A 20,175-nucleotide genomic window follows, 5' to 3' on the forward strand; every position below is an offset into this window, starting at 1 on the left:
GACGGTACACTTTGACCTGGAGCTGACCTCGCCTCTCCCCCTCCCCGGTGGTGAAGATGGCGCTGTCCAGGGTGTTCTGGGCTCGGGCTGCTCTGTGGGGTTCGGCCGTCACCCCTGGACCTGTTGTCACGCGTAGGCTACAACTTGGTCGCTCCGGCCTTGCTTGGGGAGCCCTTCGGTGAGGGACCTGGAGACATTAAAGCCTTTTTTTACGTCCAGGCCCTCCAGTGGCTCAACTCCGCTGGCTTAATTCTCGGGGTTGCACGCCTTTGCCTCGGCTTTTTTTTCGTACTGCACAGGATTTGCACTCTGATCTCCGCTAAGGATCTGGTTCCTGATCTGTGGACTCCCAGGGCCCTGTTGTCTGCTCTTTTCCGCGTGTCCTGAGCCTCTTTTTTCAGCATCCCCCTTCCAGCCCAGGTTTAACCGCTTCAGTCTAGATCCTGCCTCTGGCCTCCGCTTGCAGTGCGGATTCCCCAGGACCGCACGCTTTCCAGGCTCAGGCCTCCTGGCTTCTCTTACTACTTGGCTTCTGCCGCATCTGCCCCTCTCGATCCGATTGCTTTTATCTCCTTGAACCCAGGATCTTCTTTGGAGTTCAAGACTCAAGTCGTATATTCTCTGAGAGTTGTTTTTTACACTGGAGACCCCAGGTGTGCTGGGTCTTCTAGGATTGGTTCCCAGATAGTCTTTTGATCTTCCTTGTAGGTCTTCAAAGCTTCACCTTTCTCCAAAGGCAGATATGAAGAGCTTGATCTCTTACGTGGTGACCAAGACAAAAGCGATCAATGGGAAGTACCATCGTTTCTTGAGTCGTCATTTCCCGCGCTTCTATGTCCTGTACACAATCTTCATGAAAGGTAAAAGCAGCTGTAACAGAAATCCCTGAATCGGTTTGCAGGAATGTCAGGGAGTTAGAAAAGTGAGATCATTCTGCTTTGGGGGTGTCAGCTGGGGTGTCTTCTGTTTCACAGATGTCTGTGTATTCTACTAATCCTTACAAGTTAGCCATTCTTGACAGTGTTCCTAGAAAAATGTTCTGAGTGATAACCTCTAACAGCACAGGGGAAGGAGGAGGAGATGGGCTTATCCTTGTTTTTTTTTTTTCGGTGCTGAGGATTGAACTCAGGACCCTGTGCTTGCCAGGCAAGCACTTATTCTACTGAGCTATCTCCCAGGGAGCTTGTATTTTTCTTAACCACGCTCTTGGCTAGAAAAGTTCCTTGTTCTGCGCAAGGGCAAGGACCAATGGCCTCACAGACCTACCCTGTGATTTACTCATTGTACCATAAAAAAATGCAACCTGATACTTTTCACAGACCTATCTTACATTTTATGTTGTACTGAAATAGCACTACATAACTTCTGAATGTTTTGGGTTAAATTAGAAAAATGCTAGATACCCAGCAATTATATGCATAGTATCATATATTCACTTGATCCAGACTGCCTGTTTCAAAGGCCAGCTTGTCACTTAGTAACTGTGCTACTGAACTAGTGACTTAATATCTCTGTCCCTTGGATTTCATATCTGTAACATAAAAAACAGAACCTACCTGATGACCTACCCTGTTTTTTTAATTGGATTTTATTGGTGCATTTTAGATATGCATAATAGTCACATTCATCATAGAGAATTTGTACCTGTACATGATAAAACTTTTTTCCCATTCCCCTCCCTTCCTTTCCACCCCCTCCTCTATCCATTTACAGAAGCTTTGTGTCCAGATTTTCTTTTCTCCCTCTTTTAAACTTTTCCCTTCTTTCCTTTCCTCCTCCCCTCTCTCTAGCTCCCCTCCCCATTGAACATTTTGTTCCTGTTTCACAATACCCATTAGACATTTTGGTCCTTACTTAAACTTTTGATTTTTCACATCAGAAAACAATGTAGTATTTACACATGTGTTTCTGATTTATTTCACTTGCATGTATGGACTCAAGGTGCATCTACTTTCCTAGAAATGTCTCCAGTGTATCTTCACATTGTTGTGAATAATAAATATATGTAAAATTCTTAGGACAGAACTGACCCATAATAGATGCCCAATAATGTTGACTATTAATAGTATTATATGCTGTACTAATAACCCTATATAATAAACTACCACATTATCAGTTCTGAATATTACAGCGATTATTACTACAGGGACTTGAAAAGTTACCTATTCTTATTTATTTATTTATTTATTTCCTATTCTTATTTATAAAGATAAGAATAACTGCCTTGTCTGCCCTCAAGGTGTATAACTAGGACCAAATCAAAAAAGAGTCTGGGAGCATTTTTGTTTGTTTTAAAACTTTAGTTATGGAAATCTCAAAGCTACACAAAAATAGAATAATATAACTTCCACGTATGCAACATCACATCATGTAAGGGCCACTGATCTTATTTATATACTTGCTTTCTCATATTATTTTGAAGCCAATCTGGGTATAATTTTATTCAGATATATGAAATCATTTTTTAAAAGCTAAAGTGCTGAAGAGGAGTTAAAGGGATGGGAGAAGAATGGGAGAAAAAAGGGCTGGGGAGATGGCTCAGTAGAATAAGCACTTCTTGCCTGATAAGCGCAAGGGCCTGAGTTCAAGGGAAAAAAAAAAAAAAAAAAAATGAAAAAAAAAAAAAGAAGCAAGGGCCAGGGAGATAGCTCAGTGATGTAAGTGCCTACCTGGCAAGCACAAGGTCTGAGTTTGATCCCTAGTACTGAAAAAAAAAAAAAAAGTTAGGAAAAGTATATCAGGTACAGGGATAAATTGCCTATGATTAATGTTATTTTATGTATATCTAGAATGTATCAATAAAATTTTAAAATGAAAACGTAGTCCTAGATATGTGTAAGACTTGTCACAGAATTGAGATTTTTAAATGCAATCGCAGAAATATATTGAATTATACTATTTATAAAAATGCTTCAAAAAATGTTTCAGAAAGGAAATCATAGTATTTGGCTAGAAAATCACAGGGCTAATGGGGCAAGACTTCCATCTGAGAATTGGGCATGGTAGAACATGCCTGTAGTCTCAGTTATTTGGGAGGCTGAGGCAGGAAGATCACTTGAGCCCACAAGCTTCCAGTCCAAGTAGCATAGTGTGGGTCTGTCTATGAGGGTGACCTTTCCATAGTGGAAGAACAGAAGCCCAGCATAGCTAGAAGAAAGGAATATACTAGAAGAACGAAGGATGGTCAACCTCAAAAGAATTTCAAGTGACCTGGTTTAAAGCTTTTATCTAAACTTGGGGTGGGACAAGTATGTGTGTATGTGAGTGAACATAGAATAAAAAGTTGTGGTAAGATTCAAACTGGATAACGGCACACTCTGTGTCCTCTACTTTAATGAGGCAGGATTACAGATGTTTTGGGCTGATGCCAAAAAGGCTAGAAGAATAAAGACAAATATGTGGAAGCACAATATAAAGTTTCATCAACTTCCATACCGGGAGATGGAGCATTTGAGACAGGTATGAGCCAGGGGCAGATATGCAGCAGTTCATGGTGAGATAATTACAGTTGGCCAGGGCCTCAAATCTTTTCTTTCCTTTCATGTTCACTTCTGATCATGCTTTTTCCTTTTTCTATAGGATCAAAATATTGAAGAGAATGACAGCATTTGATTATTTGTCAAAATTGTATTTATTCAGGAGTGCCACCCTCCGTAGCATAGGTCCATAGAGTTTCTGGCATGCTCTCTGAAGAAAGTTGTAAGCACTAGAGTCCAGTTTGTTTCTGAACATATGAAAATCTGTAAGGATCCATAGGGCCATGAGAACGTAGTATTTGCTAGTGACTTGACAAACTTTTGAAACTAAGAGTAAGAATCTAGGGCCAATTCTGCAGTTCAGGAAGAATTCACTTGAGGGATTTGATATGTCTGATCCTGTGTTGGATATTGTTTAGGATACAAAAGTAAACAAACCAGAGGTTCTCTCCTCAGGGACCTTACCAGCCAGTAGTAAACAGAAACAAACTTGGCCTTTTTATCCGGGCTATAATAGAAGTTGACACAGCGGGATGGGATAGAGGTATTTACCTGTTACATGGATTTAACTTGTGTTAAAAGTGCACCTGTTTTTATTTCTGTTTAGTTCCGTCAAGACGTCACCAAGTGTCTTTTCTTAGGTATTATTTCCATTCCACCCTTTGCCAACTACCTGGTCTTCTTGCTTATGTGAGTACAGACATGCTCCACCTCAGTATCTTAAGTACATGTTTTAATTGAAAATTATCTTAATAACTTTTCATTTCAGAAGCTAAGCAGAGGTTATCAAACTTCCTACTCCAATCTTTATCAAGGTTGATAAAAACTCAGTCAGTAATACCTTGGTTCCTGGTACACATCAGGATGGTAGCAGTAGGTGTTCTTGATGCCCTGGTGGTGTGAAGTAAAAGCATGGTCTTCTCCATCAGTCCTAGACAGCATCTCACTCCCTGAGAAGTGCTATTAATTTGTGACAATTTTTTTTCTTCAGGAAAGCAATGTATTTCATATTCTGATGTCTTTGCTTTTATTACTTCATATCCAAAGATGACACTTTTAAAATTCTATGTTACATATTGTCCCAGTTATCTCTTGCTATATAACAAACAACCTCAAAACAATAGCTTAAAGCAACCATTTTTTTCATGATTTTGTGGCACATGAATTTGGACATGGCTCAAAAAGGTGACTGATTTTTCTCACCCATGTGGTGTTGGCAGAGGTTCCTCAGTGGTAGCTGCTGAGTGGAGTGGTCTGGAGGGCTCAAGGTTATTGTTACATCTGGTACCTTAGAGGGGGTGGCCAGAAGACAGATTGTCCACTCTGGTGCCTACGTATGGCCTCAGTGAGTGTGGCCGCCTGATGGTAGGAGCTCTTACCTGGCAATCAGAGTTCCAACAGTGCTCCAGTGAGTAAGAATCTGCATGACCTTTGATGACCTTGTTTGAAGTTTAGACTTTTTTTCACTCTTTTCTATTGGCTGACTGAATCACCCAGATGAAAAGAGGACACAAACCTCACTTGTGCAGAAGAGGAATGGCAGAAAATTTGGGGCCATGGTTTTGTTTTTTTTTTTTTTTTTTTTTTTTGCGGAACCGGGGATTGAACTCAGGCCCTTGTGCTTGCCAGGCAAGCGCTTATTCTACTGAGCCATCTCCCCGGCCCCATGGGGCCATGTTTTAAAGCCACCACATATGCTATGATTAAAAATCAAATTGCTGCCTTTTTCATAGTATATACATTTAAGGACAGAGCGACAGGTAGGGTGTCTGCCAACTAATGTCCAGCTCTGTCTGTGACTCAGTCCAAAGAATGTTCTTCATGTGCTTCGATTCAAAAGGCGTTTTATCAGATGGCTCCATGCCAGGCTATCCTACTACTGCTTCCATTAGATCCCATTTCAACAGTATTGCTCGAAATTGTGCTTCATTTTGTGCACCTTAGGCTAAATTTATTTTTTAAAAAGAACACTGAGGTAGAAAAAGTGTCTCCATCCTTTTTCCCAGTATCCGTGTCTGCTAGATGCTTGCTCAGCTCACTTTGAAGGATAGTTTCCATAGTGATTTTTTTTTTCTTTTTAATTTTTATTTATTTGAGAGAGAGAGAGAGAGAGAGAGAGAGAGAGTGGTGTGTGTGTGTGGCCAGCTCAGCCCACCAGGGGGCGGGGCTGGCTGGCATGTGGTGCTGGGGATCGAACCGCGGTCCCTGATGCTTTGCCAAGCTTGTTCCAAATAGGTGCTTTAGACCACTGAGCCATCTCTCCAGCCCTCCATAGTGATTTTGTGATTCTTTTTTCTTTTAGGTACTTATTTCCTAGGCAACTACTGATCAAACATTTTTGGACCCCCAAACAACAAATTGACTTCTTAGATATCTATCATGCTCTCCGGAAGCAGTCCCATTCAGAAATCATTAGTTATTTAGAAAGTGTCATCCCTCTCATTTCTGATGCAGGGCTTCGGTGGCATCTGACAGAACTATGCTCCAAGGTATTTCTCCAGTTAACCTTCCTGTAAACAAGGCCTCGTGTTAGAACAGCTCTGCACTAAGGCGCGGAAGGAGGGCCCGTCATGACCTTCCTAACATGTGCCAATCTCTTGCCTCTTCCAAGATCCAGAATGGTACCCACCCAGCAGCACAAGATATCTTGGCTCTCAGAGAGTGTTTCTGTAACCACCCTCTGGGCATAAACCAGCTCCAGCCTTTGCAACTGGTGAGCACTTTGAGGCTTTCTCTTTTCCAGACTCCCTCTAGTTCAGCCCTTTGAGGTAATATTTGATTTTCTCTTATTGTAACCATCCTACTAACCTGTTTTGAAACAGTTTCATTGGTATTTTATCTTTTTTCTCATTAAAATGAATTTTTAAAAAAATGATTTTTTCTTCTTCTGCTGTCATAGAAAGCCTTGAGCCGGGCCATGCTTCTCACACCTTACCTGCCTCCTCCCTGGTTGAGACGTCGTTTAAAGACTCATACCACTGTGATTCACCAGCTGGACAGCGCTTTGGCAAAGCTGGGGATTGGCCAGCTCACCACTCAGGAAGTGAAATCGGTAAGGGCTTAATTGAGGGGTCAAGCAGTAGCCCACACTGGCCTGGAAGCTTACAAAAGCTCCTTGTTTTATTTTTATCAAAACTCAAGCTCTATTATTGTTCATCTTTTTTTCCTCAGTGTACTAGACTAGTGGGAAGAATTGCCCATAGTAGGTTTATTTTGTATTTCTTTTCTGCTAACACTTTAAAAATCAAGGACATGTTGGGCATGGTGGCACATGCCTGTAATGAGTTCAAGACTAGCCTGGACTACACAGCAAAACCCTGTCTCAAAAAGACAAAAAAAAAAAAAAGAATGGACACTATCTGTCTGTTTATTTACTTATTTTTTGTTTTGAAATGGGTTTTACTGGATTGCCTAGGCTGGGCTAGAACTTGTGATCCTCCTGCCTCAGCCTAAGTAGTTGGGCAACATTACACTTTAGCCTTCATGTTTCCAATTGGATAGGTGTGTTACTGTAACACACACCTGAGATACGAGATTTATAAAGAACAAAGGTTTATGTGGGGTCACAGTTTTGGAGGTTTCAGTCCATGACCTGGTGTTTTAGTATTGTGATAAGGCAGCAGCACAGCATGGCAGGAAGTTTGTGACAGATCTGAGCTGCTTCCTTAGGGACAACCAGGAAACAAAGGAAGACTGGAAGGGTGTCCCACAGTGTGCACCCCCAGTGACCACAAGGACTCTCAGGAGACTGCACCTCTTAGTTTCTGCCTCCCCCCAGGAGCTGTGGAGCGCTTTGAGGCTTTCTCTTCTGCATAGACTCACTATTTCAGCCCAAGCCTTTAACACACAGACCTTTGGGGGGCAGTTAAGATCCGGATGGTAGCACAGTGCTTCCTTTCTTATCATGGCCATCACTAGTTCAGCTTTCATGTGGGATGAAAGTGTAACTCATTCAAAGGAAATCTAGGATTATTTGTAGATTTCCCAATTCCTTGGCATGCTCACCACATGGGTTTTCAGGACCATTTCTCCTCTGAGTATTACAGGCTTGTTATCTCCGAGGCCTGAATTCTACCCATGTTGCTGAAGACAGGTGTCGAACTTGGCTGGGAGAATGGCTAAAGATTTCCTGTAGCATGAAAGGTAAGACACACTGCTATGTTTTGCCACTGAAAGCCAAGCCATTTTTATATTCTATTCTGAGATTATTTTATAGTTACTGAATAATGTGAAGCGTTTATATAACATGTGTCTACTTGAAAGGGCACCAATTCACATGCCTACTCCTAGGCAGGTGATGAAGTGACTGTAAGACAAAAGACAGGGCATCATGGGAGCCCAAGGGGGAGACCTACTGACCTTTTACTGTGGGGAAGCTACCTGTGCATTGTAGGCTGTTTAGCTATATTCCTGGCCTCTATACTAGATGCCACAGAACCTCTTTGCTCCCAGTTATGACAACCAAAAGTACCTCCAGGCATTGCCACATGTTCCTGGGTTTGAGTACAGGGAGAGGCAGAATTGTGCTGGTTGAGAACACTAACGATATCACAATTGAAGCAAAACAAAAGCACTGTACTAGCTGAACAAATAGGATCTTGAGGGTAGGTAGTAAGCCTTTTGGTCTCCAGTTTAGAGCCTCTGGCAATCTTGGATGGTTCTGGACCTTAGGATGTCAGAGTAAGTCTACTAATCCTAAAGTGAGAAATGTCCCTAAAGTGCCAACTTCTACCAGAATCCCAGTGACAATAGTGTTTAGTACCACTGCTACCTCTTGAGTTTTCTACTTCCATAGGACAATCAAGAAATAAGAAATGAAAACAGTGCAACCACAGGAAAGCACGCGTGCTGGGGCTGATGTGGAGTAGGGAACGCAGAGAACAGTAGCCACTTAGTACCACCTTCATGGTACTTCCCTTGCTGTCTCCAGTTTCAATTCCTATACACGCAGGCTGTTAGAAGGCAAACTGCTGGCCGAACCACTAACACTGCTGGTGTTTTCAGAAACCGAGCTGTCCCTCTTGCTGCACAACGTGGTCCTGCTTTCTACTAACTACCTTGGGACGAGGCGCTGAGTGAACCATGGGATGGACGACACTGTCCTGCAGTCATATAATATAGCAGCGTGGGACCAAACAGCACTTGTCCACGGTCTGTGTGCAGCTCGGTGTGCAGGAGGCCGAGGAGCAGGTGCCATGGCTTCAGTCACTACCCTTGTGGGTAGACATTCCGCTCACAGCTCAAACTAAAGCCCTTCTCAGGGGTGGCCCATGTAAGGTATCACCTGTCTGATAGTAAGCTGGAGTTGGCAGCAACCTAGTAGGCTTTTACCTTGATGGGTTACTTTGTTCTGCTCCAGGGGGAAATCATTTCACAGATATACCAGCTACCATATTTGTTGTAACTGGTGGGGTGTTTTGTCCTTTTTTTTTTTTGGGGGGGGGGCTGTTGAGGACATCCCAGCTGGTGTGGACATTACTAGTGAGATTGGATCATTTATATCCATGCATGTTCTCACTTCAGTGTTCCTTTGCCTCATTTCTAATATGACCAAAATAGGATGTTTGTCCACTGCCAAGGGTGAACTACTCTTTGCTTTTAAATTCCTTTGAACATTCTTTTTATATGGCTAACTTACTTACTGAAGGGAATGATTAAAAGGAAGTGCTGCTTGACTCCTCCCCCAGGATGTACAGCCTTCACTTCCATGCTGTCTTAACTTCTGGGCTGTTGGACGGTCCTAAGAATCTTTAATTCGTTGCTGCCTCCACTGTGTTGCAGAACCCAACTGTAACTGACAGTGGCCTTTTGGGGCCGTGGGTCAAAACCTTAAGGTCCTAATTACTGCCGGGAGGCAAGGAGAGGTCTGCAGCAAGACAGTGAGTAGGAGGTAGCTGATGTGCACCTCTGTGACCTGTGACTCTGTAATAACTTATTATAAATGCATGAAGCTGTTTTTAAACCCAAGTAAAGACTACTGAAACCAGCTGATTATCTGCATACACTCTAATCATTTGCTAAGACTTGCTGCAGTTGAAGCTTACACATGGGTAGGTAAGGGGACAGCAGGCTCCTGGCGCCCCAAAGAGAACATCCTACACTTCCATCACAACACAGTCCCACTGTCAGCTTTGATTCCTATCAGACCTAATTAGTTTTATATACAAAACAGGAGAAGCATCCTTCTCTAACAAGTAACTGGCCTACCAAGGTAAAGGATAACACATCATTCTTTTGAATATTTCTTTAATATTACATTTAAATATTCTCTTTAAATATCGCATTATCACAATGTAAAGAACCTAAAGGGGAAAAATTGTTTTCAAAGAACCAGACAAGCTTTGGATTCACATTGAAAATACTACCTGTGTATATAGTATATTAAAGGGATAATAAGCTTCATTTCTTGCATTTAGGCTTAGACTGAGCAGGACTGAAGCAATCCACTTCTATGGTCAGAGGCCTACCTTTCCTAGCAACCATGAGCTGTCATTTTGTCCAATTCAGGTAGCACCAGAAATGAGATGGGCTAGGTTGTAGAAAAGGCCTTTGCTTGACAAGAGTTAATGCTAAATGCTAATATTTAGCACTCAGAAAGTTTGTTGTTAGTGTGTGAAAACTTTTTTTCATGAAGGGATGGGCTTGGATGGACATTAGAGTTTTGCAGAAATATCAAATATCTTGTAGGTTGGCAATGAGTCTAATAATTACAAACTTAAATTCATTTGATCCCAAAAGCTAATGTCTTTCTTGTCAAGTAATTGGTATCTGCCCACTAAATTAAGCTGGAGCTTCCTAAAGAGAGAATTTACTAAGCTTCCTTTTCCTTCCCACAAATTTTTAGTTTTTTCTCTACGGAGCCGAATTCTGAGGGAAACTTCACAGTCTTGTGTTTGATAGTCCCCATCTAAGGAGTGTAGCTCAGTTTGGAAGAGCATCTAAATCTCAGGTACTTAAGACCCTCAACAGTCTTGTGAGGCAGTGGTGGGGAGAGACATGGACCCACGCACCTAAGAAAGAACTCCTTTCCAAACATAAAACCAAACAAAAACAGGAATGAACAGGAAAGGTGGAATGGATTAACACATACAGCTGTATTAATTACAAAGCCCTTCAGACTCAGATTTTATAGGTGAAATGCTGTTGACAAATACATAAAAGTTGCTTTAAGACAGAGCCCTAACTATCACATAAGAAAAGGGTTTATGAGCAAATAAATATGAACAGTTATCTCCCCTACCACTAAAAAGTTTTCACTCTTTTCATTCCTGGCTAATCATACCAGAAGTGAATGAAACATGGTGCACAGGATGCTAGAGAACAGTGTTTTACTCCTTACTGCATCCAGTTTAAAACAGAGTCAAAGATAAACTCTGACAATAAAAAGAAATCAGGGGAGTTCAGTGAAGCAGATCTTGGAGCATAAGCTGGACATAAGAGGATCAAGAACCAATGACTGAGATAAGAACAGAATTTGAGTCCCATCCTATACATTTCCAAGGTTACAATCAGATCTTGAAGCCTTTGGAATTTGGAAGTTGTGTGTGCATTTTAAGAATTAGTTTGGCTTCCAATCTATGTATCATCAAGATGAAGGAGGTTCAGTAAACATGTGCAATTCTTGGAGCTGAACTGGAACAGTATAAGAACGCTAACCCTGTATATATGCAAAAAGGATCACAAGGCTAGATAAAGGGGGGAAAAAAGATAAAACTAGTAGGTGTCTTTAGATTGCCACATTTTACATTCCACTTAAAGCTCAGATCTTTGTGGGGGGTAAAAAAGCAAACATGATACAAATCAAGTCATCTCTCCAGACAGCAGGCTGGTCCTGTGGCCTCCTCTGGACAGACGTAGTGCTGTGTATGGGCCTGCTGTGAGATGGGTGAGCTCCGCCGGAAGCACCCCAACAGAGCTAGGGATAGACACAGGCAGCAGCCTAGGGCTCTTTATGCCACATCTCCAGCCAGGCTTATTCTTTGTCTTCAAAGGAAAAATGATGGAGGAAAAGACAGACAAGTTAAATTCTAGTACCCAAGATCATGTGAAAGAAACACAGTAATTCAAGTTATAGATCAGGAATCCCCAGTGTGGGGAGCTGGTCCAAGAACACCCAACATGTCAAATATTAACTTATTTACCAAATAGGGATCAGAAGAAGGCAGGTGAAATTTTTAGAAATCCTGGAGGCTTTGTATAGAAGCAGAGACCCTTCTACCCTTCCTCTCTAGATCCTGCCTGGCAACCTTTGCAACTTCATGATAATGACACCAAGACGGAGTATTGGAATAATCAGAGAAATGAGCTTGCGCCCTCCCAGGAGCCAGGAGAGCAAGGGCTTTTCAGATTCTTGTGTTCTGGTCCCTACATAATGAACAGCCGCTTGAATTACTCAACCCTGCATGTGAGATCCTACCTCTTTGTTCTAATGGCCCAGTAAGCTCAGCATTGGGCACTGTGCGGCCGCCTGTGAGACTCTTATCTCCAGGTCTAGCTAGAGCTGGTCTCCTTGGTACTGTTTCCCTTTTAAAAAATACTTGTACAAACAATCCTTTCCCACCCGCTCCCCCAAAGATGCCAATAAAATAACATGGGAGCAGCAGCTGCTTCTATAGTCTTGAAGTGGCATTAGATAAAATAAGAGAATAAATAGAAAGTAGGTAAGAGGCAGCATCTCTATCCCCATGTCACACCACCAGAGGGAGTTCTAGGGCAGACTCTTCAGGGGGCTGGTCCTCACTCTGCAGGGAGCTCTTCTCTGCCCCAGAGCCCTCTTCACTGTCTGTGGGGAAGGGAAGGCTTGAGGGGGACCAAGAGGGGTGGAAGTCTTCATTCTCAGGCTCCTCAGCATTACAATCTTCTGGCAATAGGGTTTCTAGAGCAGGTGTTTTTCCCACCTCTGATTTACAGAGGCCAGCTGGGTCAGTGGGGCTGCAAGCCACCAGTGAGGTAACGGGGAGAGAGAAGACGCTCAGATCCTTCTCCTTTGGGAAAGAGGTGGTGCCTTCCTCCGTACCAGGCTCTCCTTTCACTCCCAGCACGGACCTCTGCTCCACCTGGTAGTAGACCAAGGGCCCACTGTTCAAGTAGGATGGGCTGCTCCCTGTCGAGGCCGATGGATGGTCCGAGTTCTCAGCAAAACACAGGACAGAGGAGCCTGGGGCCAGCTGTGCCTGGATGAGAATAGGGGCTGTGAGGCCTGGGCACAGCTCTTCGGGAACAGCCAGCGGCTCCTCCAGGATGCACACGCCCAGGCTCTCGATGCTTGAGTCCAGGCTGGCACTGGAACCGCTGGAGTCCTCCTCGGCCTTGAGCCGCTCCAGTTCCTCCGCACTCTGTAGGTGCATCACTGCGGTCTCATTCTCAGCGAGGAACTCCTGGAAGTCCTGTGTCTCGGAGCCCTGCATTCCCGTCAGACTGCAGCCAGCCGCAGGTGACGGCTCCTCCTCCGAGGCTGCCGGGCGGCTCACCTGCCGTTTGCTCTCCAGCTCCAGCTTCATGATGGTGTGGAGGTAATGAGTCCGGACTCGGATCGGATTGAACTCAATGCGCCCAGCCATGTTTCCGCAGCCATCTCTGGAGCAGCCACATGGAAAGGACATGCGATCCACCTAAGGGGCACAAGGAGGTTGAGGCAAGATGAGACCGTTGATCCAACAGACATCATCTGGCACACACAGGCACTTGGGATGTGAGGTGTTACAAGAGAAGCAACCAATTCAAAACATGACATGCAGTACGAGCTGACAGCACTAGATGGTAATTATCAGACTGCTTGCATTTGGATTCCAGCTCAGCCATTGATTAGTGGTACAACCTCAAGAGAGTCAAGTACTTCTCCCTAAGGCTTTGTTTCTGCTTCTAAGTAAAAAGCAGACAATGGGGCTGGAGAGATAGCTCAGAGGTCTTGCCTGGCAAGGACTGGGATTTGATCCAGGTACTACATGCTGTGCTGGCCCTGGAAGCCCAGGCACCATGCCGGCCACTGAAACCAGGCATAGTGGCACATGCCTGTAATCCCAGTGCTGGGGAGGCTGAGACAGGAGGATCACTACGAGTCCAAAATGCATAGTGAGACCCTGTACCAAATAAATAATAAATATTTTTAATTTTTTAAAAAAGTAGATAAAAATCACATCAAAGGCTCCTTCCAGTACAGCAATACCTCTCTGAATGCCAACAATCCTTAGAGAAGAAGAAATCTGTGTGCCTCAGGACTGGCAGAACTTACCTGGTTCAGTGAGACGAAAGGCTGGGCCCATGCCTACAGCCTTCTCCAGGACTGGTGTGGGACAGTAAGGGGAAGTCCAAAGCAATGTACACTGGATAACTAAGCAAAGACACCTTAGTATGCTAAGGTGCTAGAAGGGAGGCTCGAACAATGAACAGAATTTCCCTACCTGCTTGATTTTTTTCCCCTGAGGGTTTAGACTAGTTTAGTTCTGAAGCAGTTACCAAGATAATTAGCTTGGAGATATCTGGACCAGAGCGATCTGGAAAGGAGATGCTTTCTACCTTCTTATCTCCCCTTCATATCCCAAATGAAAAGCGAAAAATCCAAACACTACAATTAAATATTAAAAACATGAGTAAGCAAATAAGCATGTATGCAAACTCAAAGTCTTGCTAAAACTGTTCTCAGGTCTGTGGATAACTGATTTCTATGGGACTTCAATATAAAAGGCACTAATTGGCCCAATCTGCTACAGCTATTTGTTATTTGCCTAAAAAAAGAGAAAAGGCTGGTTAGGAAATACTGAACAATAAGGGCTTAGCATCCACATTCTCAGAATACAAGTCCGAGATTAATTTCATTCTTTAGGGTCGTACTGCTGTTTTCTATCATAACATGTCAACTGTCCCTTGTCATAAAGCACACAAAAAGATGCTCACTTTTTCTCAGAAAACAGGAGTTACGTTTGCTAGCCTAGATCCTGACATATAGAATCTCAAAGCCATTTTGATTTTTACAAAATGGGAATAGAGATAAATATGAGTACTTGCAGATGGAATCTATAGGTCTACCTCCTTTCTCTTTATCTCAAGAAATCCACTGGTAGGGACAGGGGAGATGGCTCAGTTGAATAAGCGCTTGCATGGCAAGTGCAAGGGCTTAAGTTCAATACCCGGTTCCGCAAAAAAAAAAAAAAGAAAGAAAGAAAAGAAATCCGCTGGTATTTAAGGAACAGTTACCAAGAGTAAATATATTAAGCCATTTCTCCCTTTGCTAACAGCTACTTCATTTCACCTCTGAGGTATGAAAGAGCAAAAGATAACAGGTGCCTCCACAGCCTAAGAATCTTGCTGCGCCTGTTTTCTTTGATGGTGGAGGAGAGCTGTGAAACTGGAGCACATTTACAGTCAGGGACTCCATCGCCCTGGATGGGCAGCCTCCCACCCTCACTCCTACCCACACCACATGCCCTGGCCCTGGGGCAGTATACTCACTACGCTGGCCACCCCTGACTGACCTGGCATTTAATCCCAGCCTGGCTACAGGCACACGCCTCTGGGTCACAGTACAGTCGACAATCACAACCACATTCTTCCCGAGAAAGACGGATGGCTCGAAGTTCTTGCTTTTCCTCAGCATCAATGCGGTGGACCCCAGAAGCCCTCAACAGAGCCCGTCGCCGTTTGGTGGGTAGAGGCTGCAGGAAGAAGTAATCATCCACCTCCACGTTTTCCACATCAATATCTTCATCTGAAACATCATCCAGGGTCAAGCCATCAGCCTCCACGGACTCCACTGTCCCATTCTTGGTCAGCTGCCAAAAAACATAAAGGTCAGCCTCCCAGTGAGTGGCACTGTACGCTGGACCTCTGTGCTCAGGGGCAGAGCTGTGCAGCCCCACACAGAGGCCACCCAAAATGCAGCTCCTGAGTCTCCCACATGGAAACTAAAAGGCAGAGGGAACTTCTGTGTGTGTGCAGAGGGTAACACTGGGGCATGAAACAAGGCCTCTGCCTGAGCTGAATCCTCAGCCCCTCTCCCCCATTTTGGAACAGGGTCTCACTACCTTGCTAAGTCGACCAGGCTGAGCAAACTTCCAAAGCTCCTCAGCCTCTCATGGCATACACGTGGGATTACAGGTCTGTACCATGCCCAGCTGAAAAACTGAGTCTTTAATTTTAAATTAAATAGGCTCATGTAATTAGTGGCTACCATACTGGACAGCATGGGTCAAGAGAATAAAAGCAAAAAACACAAAAAATCTTATGGGGCCCAACCATCGTCCTGACAACACGAGACATCACCTTTCTGGGTCCAAGTTTCTTGAAAAACTGTCTCATATTTTTCCTCCTGAAAGATAACCTGTTCCCTCAAACATTTCCTCAATCCCAGACATTTCCCCTAACTTTGTTCACCTGTTTTCTAACTCAGGGTAGAGAAGGTATATCACCAGCTGAATGTTCTTGCAATATGTAAATAAGCTGGTAAAACACCCTTCACCTTGTATCTCATAGTAGTCCAAAATTACCTTCTAAGGAAGGATATATTAAAGAGTGGTACCAGGCTATCAGGCCGTTGACACTGGACCTGACTCCCCACAGCGAATAATTATCAGTGCATGCTGAGAAGAGCTGCATTATACTGGTACAAGCAAATTATTATTAGCTGCCAGAGAAATCCCTCACTTGTAGCCCAGGATCTAGAAGAAATGTGCTTTCTCTCCTTTCTAAGCCTTCTTTGACTTTAAAGTAAAGCTCCATGCACAAAAATAGGATGGTATTGGGCTGAGAGATAGCCTGGCAGTCTAAGCCAGGGCACAGACAGGAGCAGGTGGACCCAGGTTCAATCCCTGGTACTACATGGTGGCACACGCCTGTAAATCCCAGCACTGGGGAGGCCAAGACAGGAGCAAGACCCTGTACCAAATAAATTAAATAAATGATTAAAAATATAAAAAACCAGAATGGCATAATACTGAATATGATAATAACGGACAATAATCTGGGTTTTTTATGCTGACACAAATAGAACCAGGAAAGAGAATGTGTGGGGCAAGACAGACTGAAGACAATCTGTAGCTAAATGAGCTCTGCAAACTCACTGGAGAATCCAAGCAAAGAAAACGGGGCCTCATGGTCCCTGGAGCTCTGGACGCTGCCAGCAGGATGGAAGCCGAGCAAGCAGAGTGTTTGGTTTATTTCATCAGACACCCAGCGAGCAGTGCTGGGAAAAGACAACTCCTGGGAGAGATGTGATGCAACAGGCTAAGGAGGAAGCCATACACCTGGCTGGTTTGGGGGCAAGGGTGAGAAATGAAGTGCACTAACGGGGGGCTGTCAGGGATCCCCCAGCCTATTGCTTCTGTCCCAGGCAGGCAAATGCAAGAGGCTTTTCTGTAGACCTCAAGCCTGCTCCTGTCTGTGCCACCAGCACTGGCCTCCTCCTAAGCACGCTTCCTCCTGCTAACCTCTCAAAGAAAAGAGAGATGCAATGGAATACTTGATGTTTAAGATGACAGAATTTAACATCATCAGAGAAGTGGCATTTCAGGTCAGTGAGAAGCCTTTTACTCATTCAATGTCACTGGGTGCTGAGGCAGGAGGATCACTGCAAGTTCAAGGCCATCCTGGGCTATATAGTGAGACCCTGTTTCAAAAAGAAAAAAAAAAAAAAAAAAAGGTACAGAAGAACTGAGTATTCTTTTGGAAAGAAAAGTTAGACTCCTAATTCATACCATTCATAATACGGATTCCATGTTTGTTTTAATGCAAACATTATAATAATAAAAATATTTTGAGACTGGGGGTAGTGGTGCGCGCCTGTAATCCCAGCTCTTGGGAGGCTGTAAACAGGTAGACCACTACGAGTCTGATCTAGTAGTGAGACCCTGAACACCCTGCAGACCCTTCCCCAGAAATACAAAAAAAAAAAGTAAATATGGGTAGCTAAAGCAGTAGAGCTTCAAAGAATAACTGGAACAACCCACAAGGAAAACAAACAGTAGATGGCATATACAGAATACATGTATTTTTAAAATCAACCGCCTCACTCATATAATGCCAAAGAGCAGAGACCTTTCCAAGAAAAGAGGACATAGGACCTGGGCAAGGTAAAGCAAGGCTTCCCCTTGGCATGCAAAGATGCTGCTGGTGCTCACTAAATATTCTGTTAGTGAGCAGAATCATTGACCTCAGCCTTCGGTTTGCCTGGCTTTGTCCCTAGAATTCCTACGAGGAGAGGACAGAACAGAGGGGTTCCTGTTTTTACAGATTGTTCCTCTACCAGATTCAGGACACAGGAGTTTTCTTCTAGGAAAAAGGAAGAAGGCCTTTATTAGAACTGACGAGAAGAGTGTTTATTTGCTCAACTGTTGCTACAGCAGCAGGAAGGTGACAGGGTCATTGATGGAATTCCTCAGACAGAAGTCAGGGAAGCTGGATATCATTCTAGTTAGAAAAATAAGAAGAGGCTTAGGAGCAGGCTGAGGGAGGCAGACAGAGCTCTCAAAGAGACAAAGAGTAAGATCTAGTTTTCCTGTATCTCTGTCACCAGTTCTGCTATTCTACCACATCCTGGTCAGTGTCACCCTCAACCCTGGAAATAACTGGCCCCTCTTTTAATATAGGTCAGTATGCTTTGAGATCACCACAAACCTGGGAGAAAATTTTATGCAATGTAGGAGATCAAAGCAAGGGCCTCGTGCATTCCAGGTAAGTGCTCTACCACAGAGCTACATGCCTAAGCCTGGACTAATTTCTGTGGCCTTAAAGTGTCCAAGCATGCTAAGACAGCACACAGTGGCTATCAAGAACAACCTGAGGGCTGGGGTATAGCTCAGTGGTAAAGCAGTTGCCTAGCATGCATGTGGCCCTGGTTCTACCTCAGCACCAGGGGAAAAATTTGGGAAAAAATAGCTATCTGAGTGGGTTGTTCTCCCAACCCCCTTCTCCTAACCTAAAGAGCTGGTATCAGAAGTAGGCACCATATGGTGCAAGCTAAATAACTATGTGCTAATGCTGCTGTTTGGAGGGAGAAGACTATTACCTGGGGATGATGGAGATTACAGAGAACATGTTTGTTTTTGTTATTGTTGTTAGGGTTTTTTGAATTTTAGGGAAGGGTCTACAGGGTGTTCAGGATCTCGCTACTAGTGATCCACCTGTTTACGGCCTCCCAACAGCTAGGATTACAGGCGTGCGCCACCATGCCCAGTCTCAATTATTGTCTCAGCACCCCCAGGGGGCAGGGCCAGGCCGGCAGGCACTTTAATCCAACAGAGAGCATTTTTGAAGGATTATTTTTTGGCTGGCTCAGGCTGCCATAAGGGAAGGCCTGGTGCTTCATGTGGAGCTGGGGATCAAACCGTGGTCCCCTGGACCTGACTGGGTTTGCCCAAGCAGGTGGTTTAAACAACAGAGTTAACCCACAACCCAGAGCATTTTAGAGAGTTTCAAAGTTCCCAAACCTGTTCTACGCATTCAGGAAAAGGAGGTCTGTGTTCCCCTTACTCCCCCCACCCCACACCTAGGGACTGAACCCAGGACCCAGCACATGCTAGGCAAGCACTCTACTATTAATTATATCCCCAGCCTTTTTAAAATTTCATTTTGAGTCAGGGTCTCACTAAGTTGCCCAAGCAGGCCTTAATTTAAACTAAAAACTCTCCTGCCTCAGCCTCCTGAGTAGCTGAAATTACAGGTAGATCCCACCACACCAAGCTGGGACAATCATTTGACAAGAAATTGAAAACTCTCCTCCTTTTGGTTCCATGAGACAGACCTAAAAGGCTTTAGGTATTCACAATTTAAATTTTTAAGGAAACTTATTGGGGTATAATGGGGTAAGAAAAATTCTAGAGAAAGTGTTTTTCTATCTCTAATATTATATATATATATATATATATATATATATATATATATAAAACCCCTCCTAAGACAAAAAGAAGGGAGGTTCAGACTGAGATTAGTTTCTAACTCTGAGACTTCTTATTAGACTCAGAATTTCTACATGGCAATGACACCAGTCAAATAAAAATCAATGAACCGGAGCTGGGGAGATGGCTCAGTAGACTAAGCACTTCCCTGGCAAGTGTAAGGGCCTGAGTTTAATCCCCAGTTCCAGGAAAAAAAAAAAAAAAAATCAATGAATCTAGCAAACACAATGGTACATGCCTATACCCCTAGGATTCAGAAGCTGAGACAGGAGGACTGCAAGTTTGAGACCAGCCTGGGATACACACTAAGTTCAAAGTAGGCTGGATTACATAGTGAGACCCTGGCTCAAATAAGCCTTGATGATGTCCTACTTTGTCTTAGCATACAGGGAAAAGCAGAGACCCAGGACCCCTTAGGCACCTTCATTTTCTTTGCGTGAAGTTTCTCCTCCTTCAGGTGCTCACGAAGAATCTCTCGATGGTTCACTTCCTGCTCTTGGGCAAACTCACAGAGTGTGTAGCTACGTACAGAGTTATGCCGCTGGGCCATGCCCAGAGAGCTACCCCCCTGGCTGGGCACGCTGGTGAAACCCTGGCGGCGGGCAAAGTAGTACACAGTCACCTGGTCAAAGCGCACATTCTTCCTCCGAAGTTGCTTCTGCCGCTTCAGGATGGATGTGGCTAAGAAAGGAGCAGAGACAGAGGTTATTAACCTAGGGATCTGCTTTTTGGGGCCCTCACCCTTTCTTATCCATCCTGGCTCTGAACTGTTCATCTCTACACCTAGAGAACTTTCTAATATTTTCAATCAT

General features: G+C 44.0%; 2 protein-coding genes across 9 annotated transcripts in view; one reads left to right on the top strand and one right to left on the bottom strand.

The window, feature by feature from the left end:
- Letmd1 (LETM1 domain containing 1) lies at nt 1–14,908 on the top strand. 7 transcript variants are annotated; one of them, XR_002822470.1, is made up of 9 exons: nt 2–178; nt 709–860; nt 3,344–3,459; nt 4,084–4,166; nt 5,779–5,965; nt 6,088–6,189; nt 6,376–6,528; nt 7,497–7,619; nt 8,481–8,567. XR_002822470.1 is itself a non-coding variant. In XM_023722689.1 (9 exons), exons 3-9 carry the CDS (start codon nt 3,352–3,354, stop codon nt 8,549–8,551), a joined length of 801 nt encoding a protein of 266 aa, XP_023578457.1. In that variant the 5' UTR covers nt 2–178; nt 709–860; nt 3,340–3,351; the 3' UTR covers nt 8,552–9,467. The 7 variants fall into 7 exon arrangements, 6 of the variants coding, with proteins under 6 accessions (XP_023578459.1, XP_023578457.1, XP_004637875.1 ...); XM_023722689.1 differs by having other exon boundaries at nt 3,340–3,459; nt 7,523–7,619; nt 8,481–9,467; XM_004637818.3 differs by having other exon boundaries at nt 7,523–7,619; nt 8,481–9,467.
- The window catches only part of Csrnp2 (cysteine and serine rich nuclear protein 2), a 19,063-nt gene continuing 8,591 nt past the window's right edge, over nt 9,704–20,175 (bottom strand). Inside the window, exons 3-5 of one of the 2 annotated variants that reach the window (XM_023722684.1) lie at nt 19,986–20,044; nt 14,948–15,244; nt 9,704–13,087 (exon numbers count right to left, since the gene is read on the bottom strand). In XM_023722684.1, coding sequence (XP_023578452.1) covers nt 12,164–13,087; nt 14,948–15,244; nt 19,986–20,044 — 1,280 coding nt within the window. In that variant the 3' untranslated portion in view covers nt 9,704–12,163. Of the gene's footprint in view, nt 13,088–14,947; nt 15,245–19,784; nt 20,045–20,175 lie in introns of both variants that reach the window. The other variant, XM_004637819.2, reaches the window with a different exon arrangement.

Source organism: Octodon degus, unplaced genomic scaffold (assembly GCF_000260255.1).
Source record: "Octodon degus isolate 3935 unplaced genomic scaffold, OctDeg1.0 scaffold00093, whole genome shotgun sequence".
Classification (NCBI taxonomy): domain Eukaryota; kingdom Metazoa; phylum Chordata; class Mammalia; order Rodentia; family Octodontidae; genus Octodon; species Octodon degus.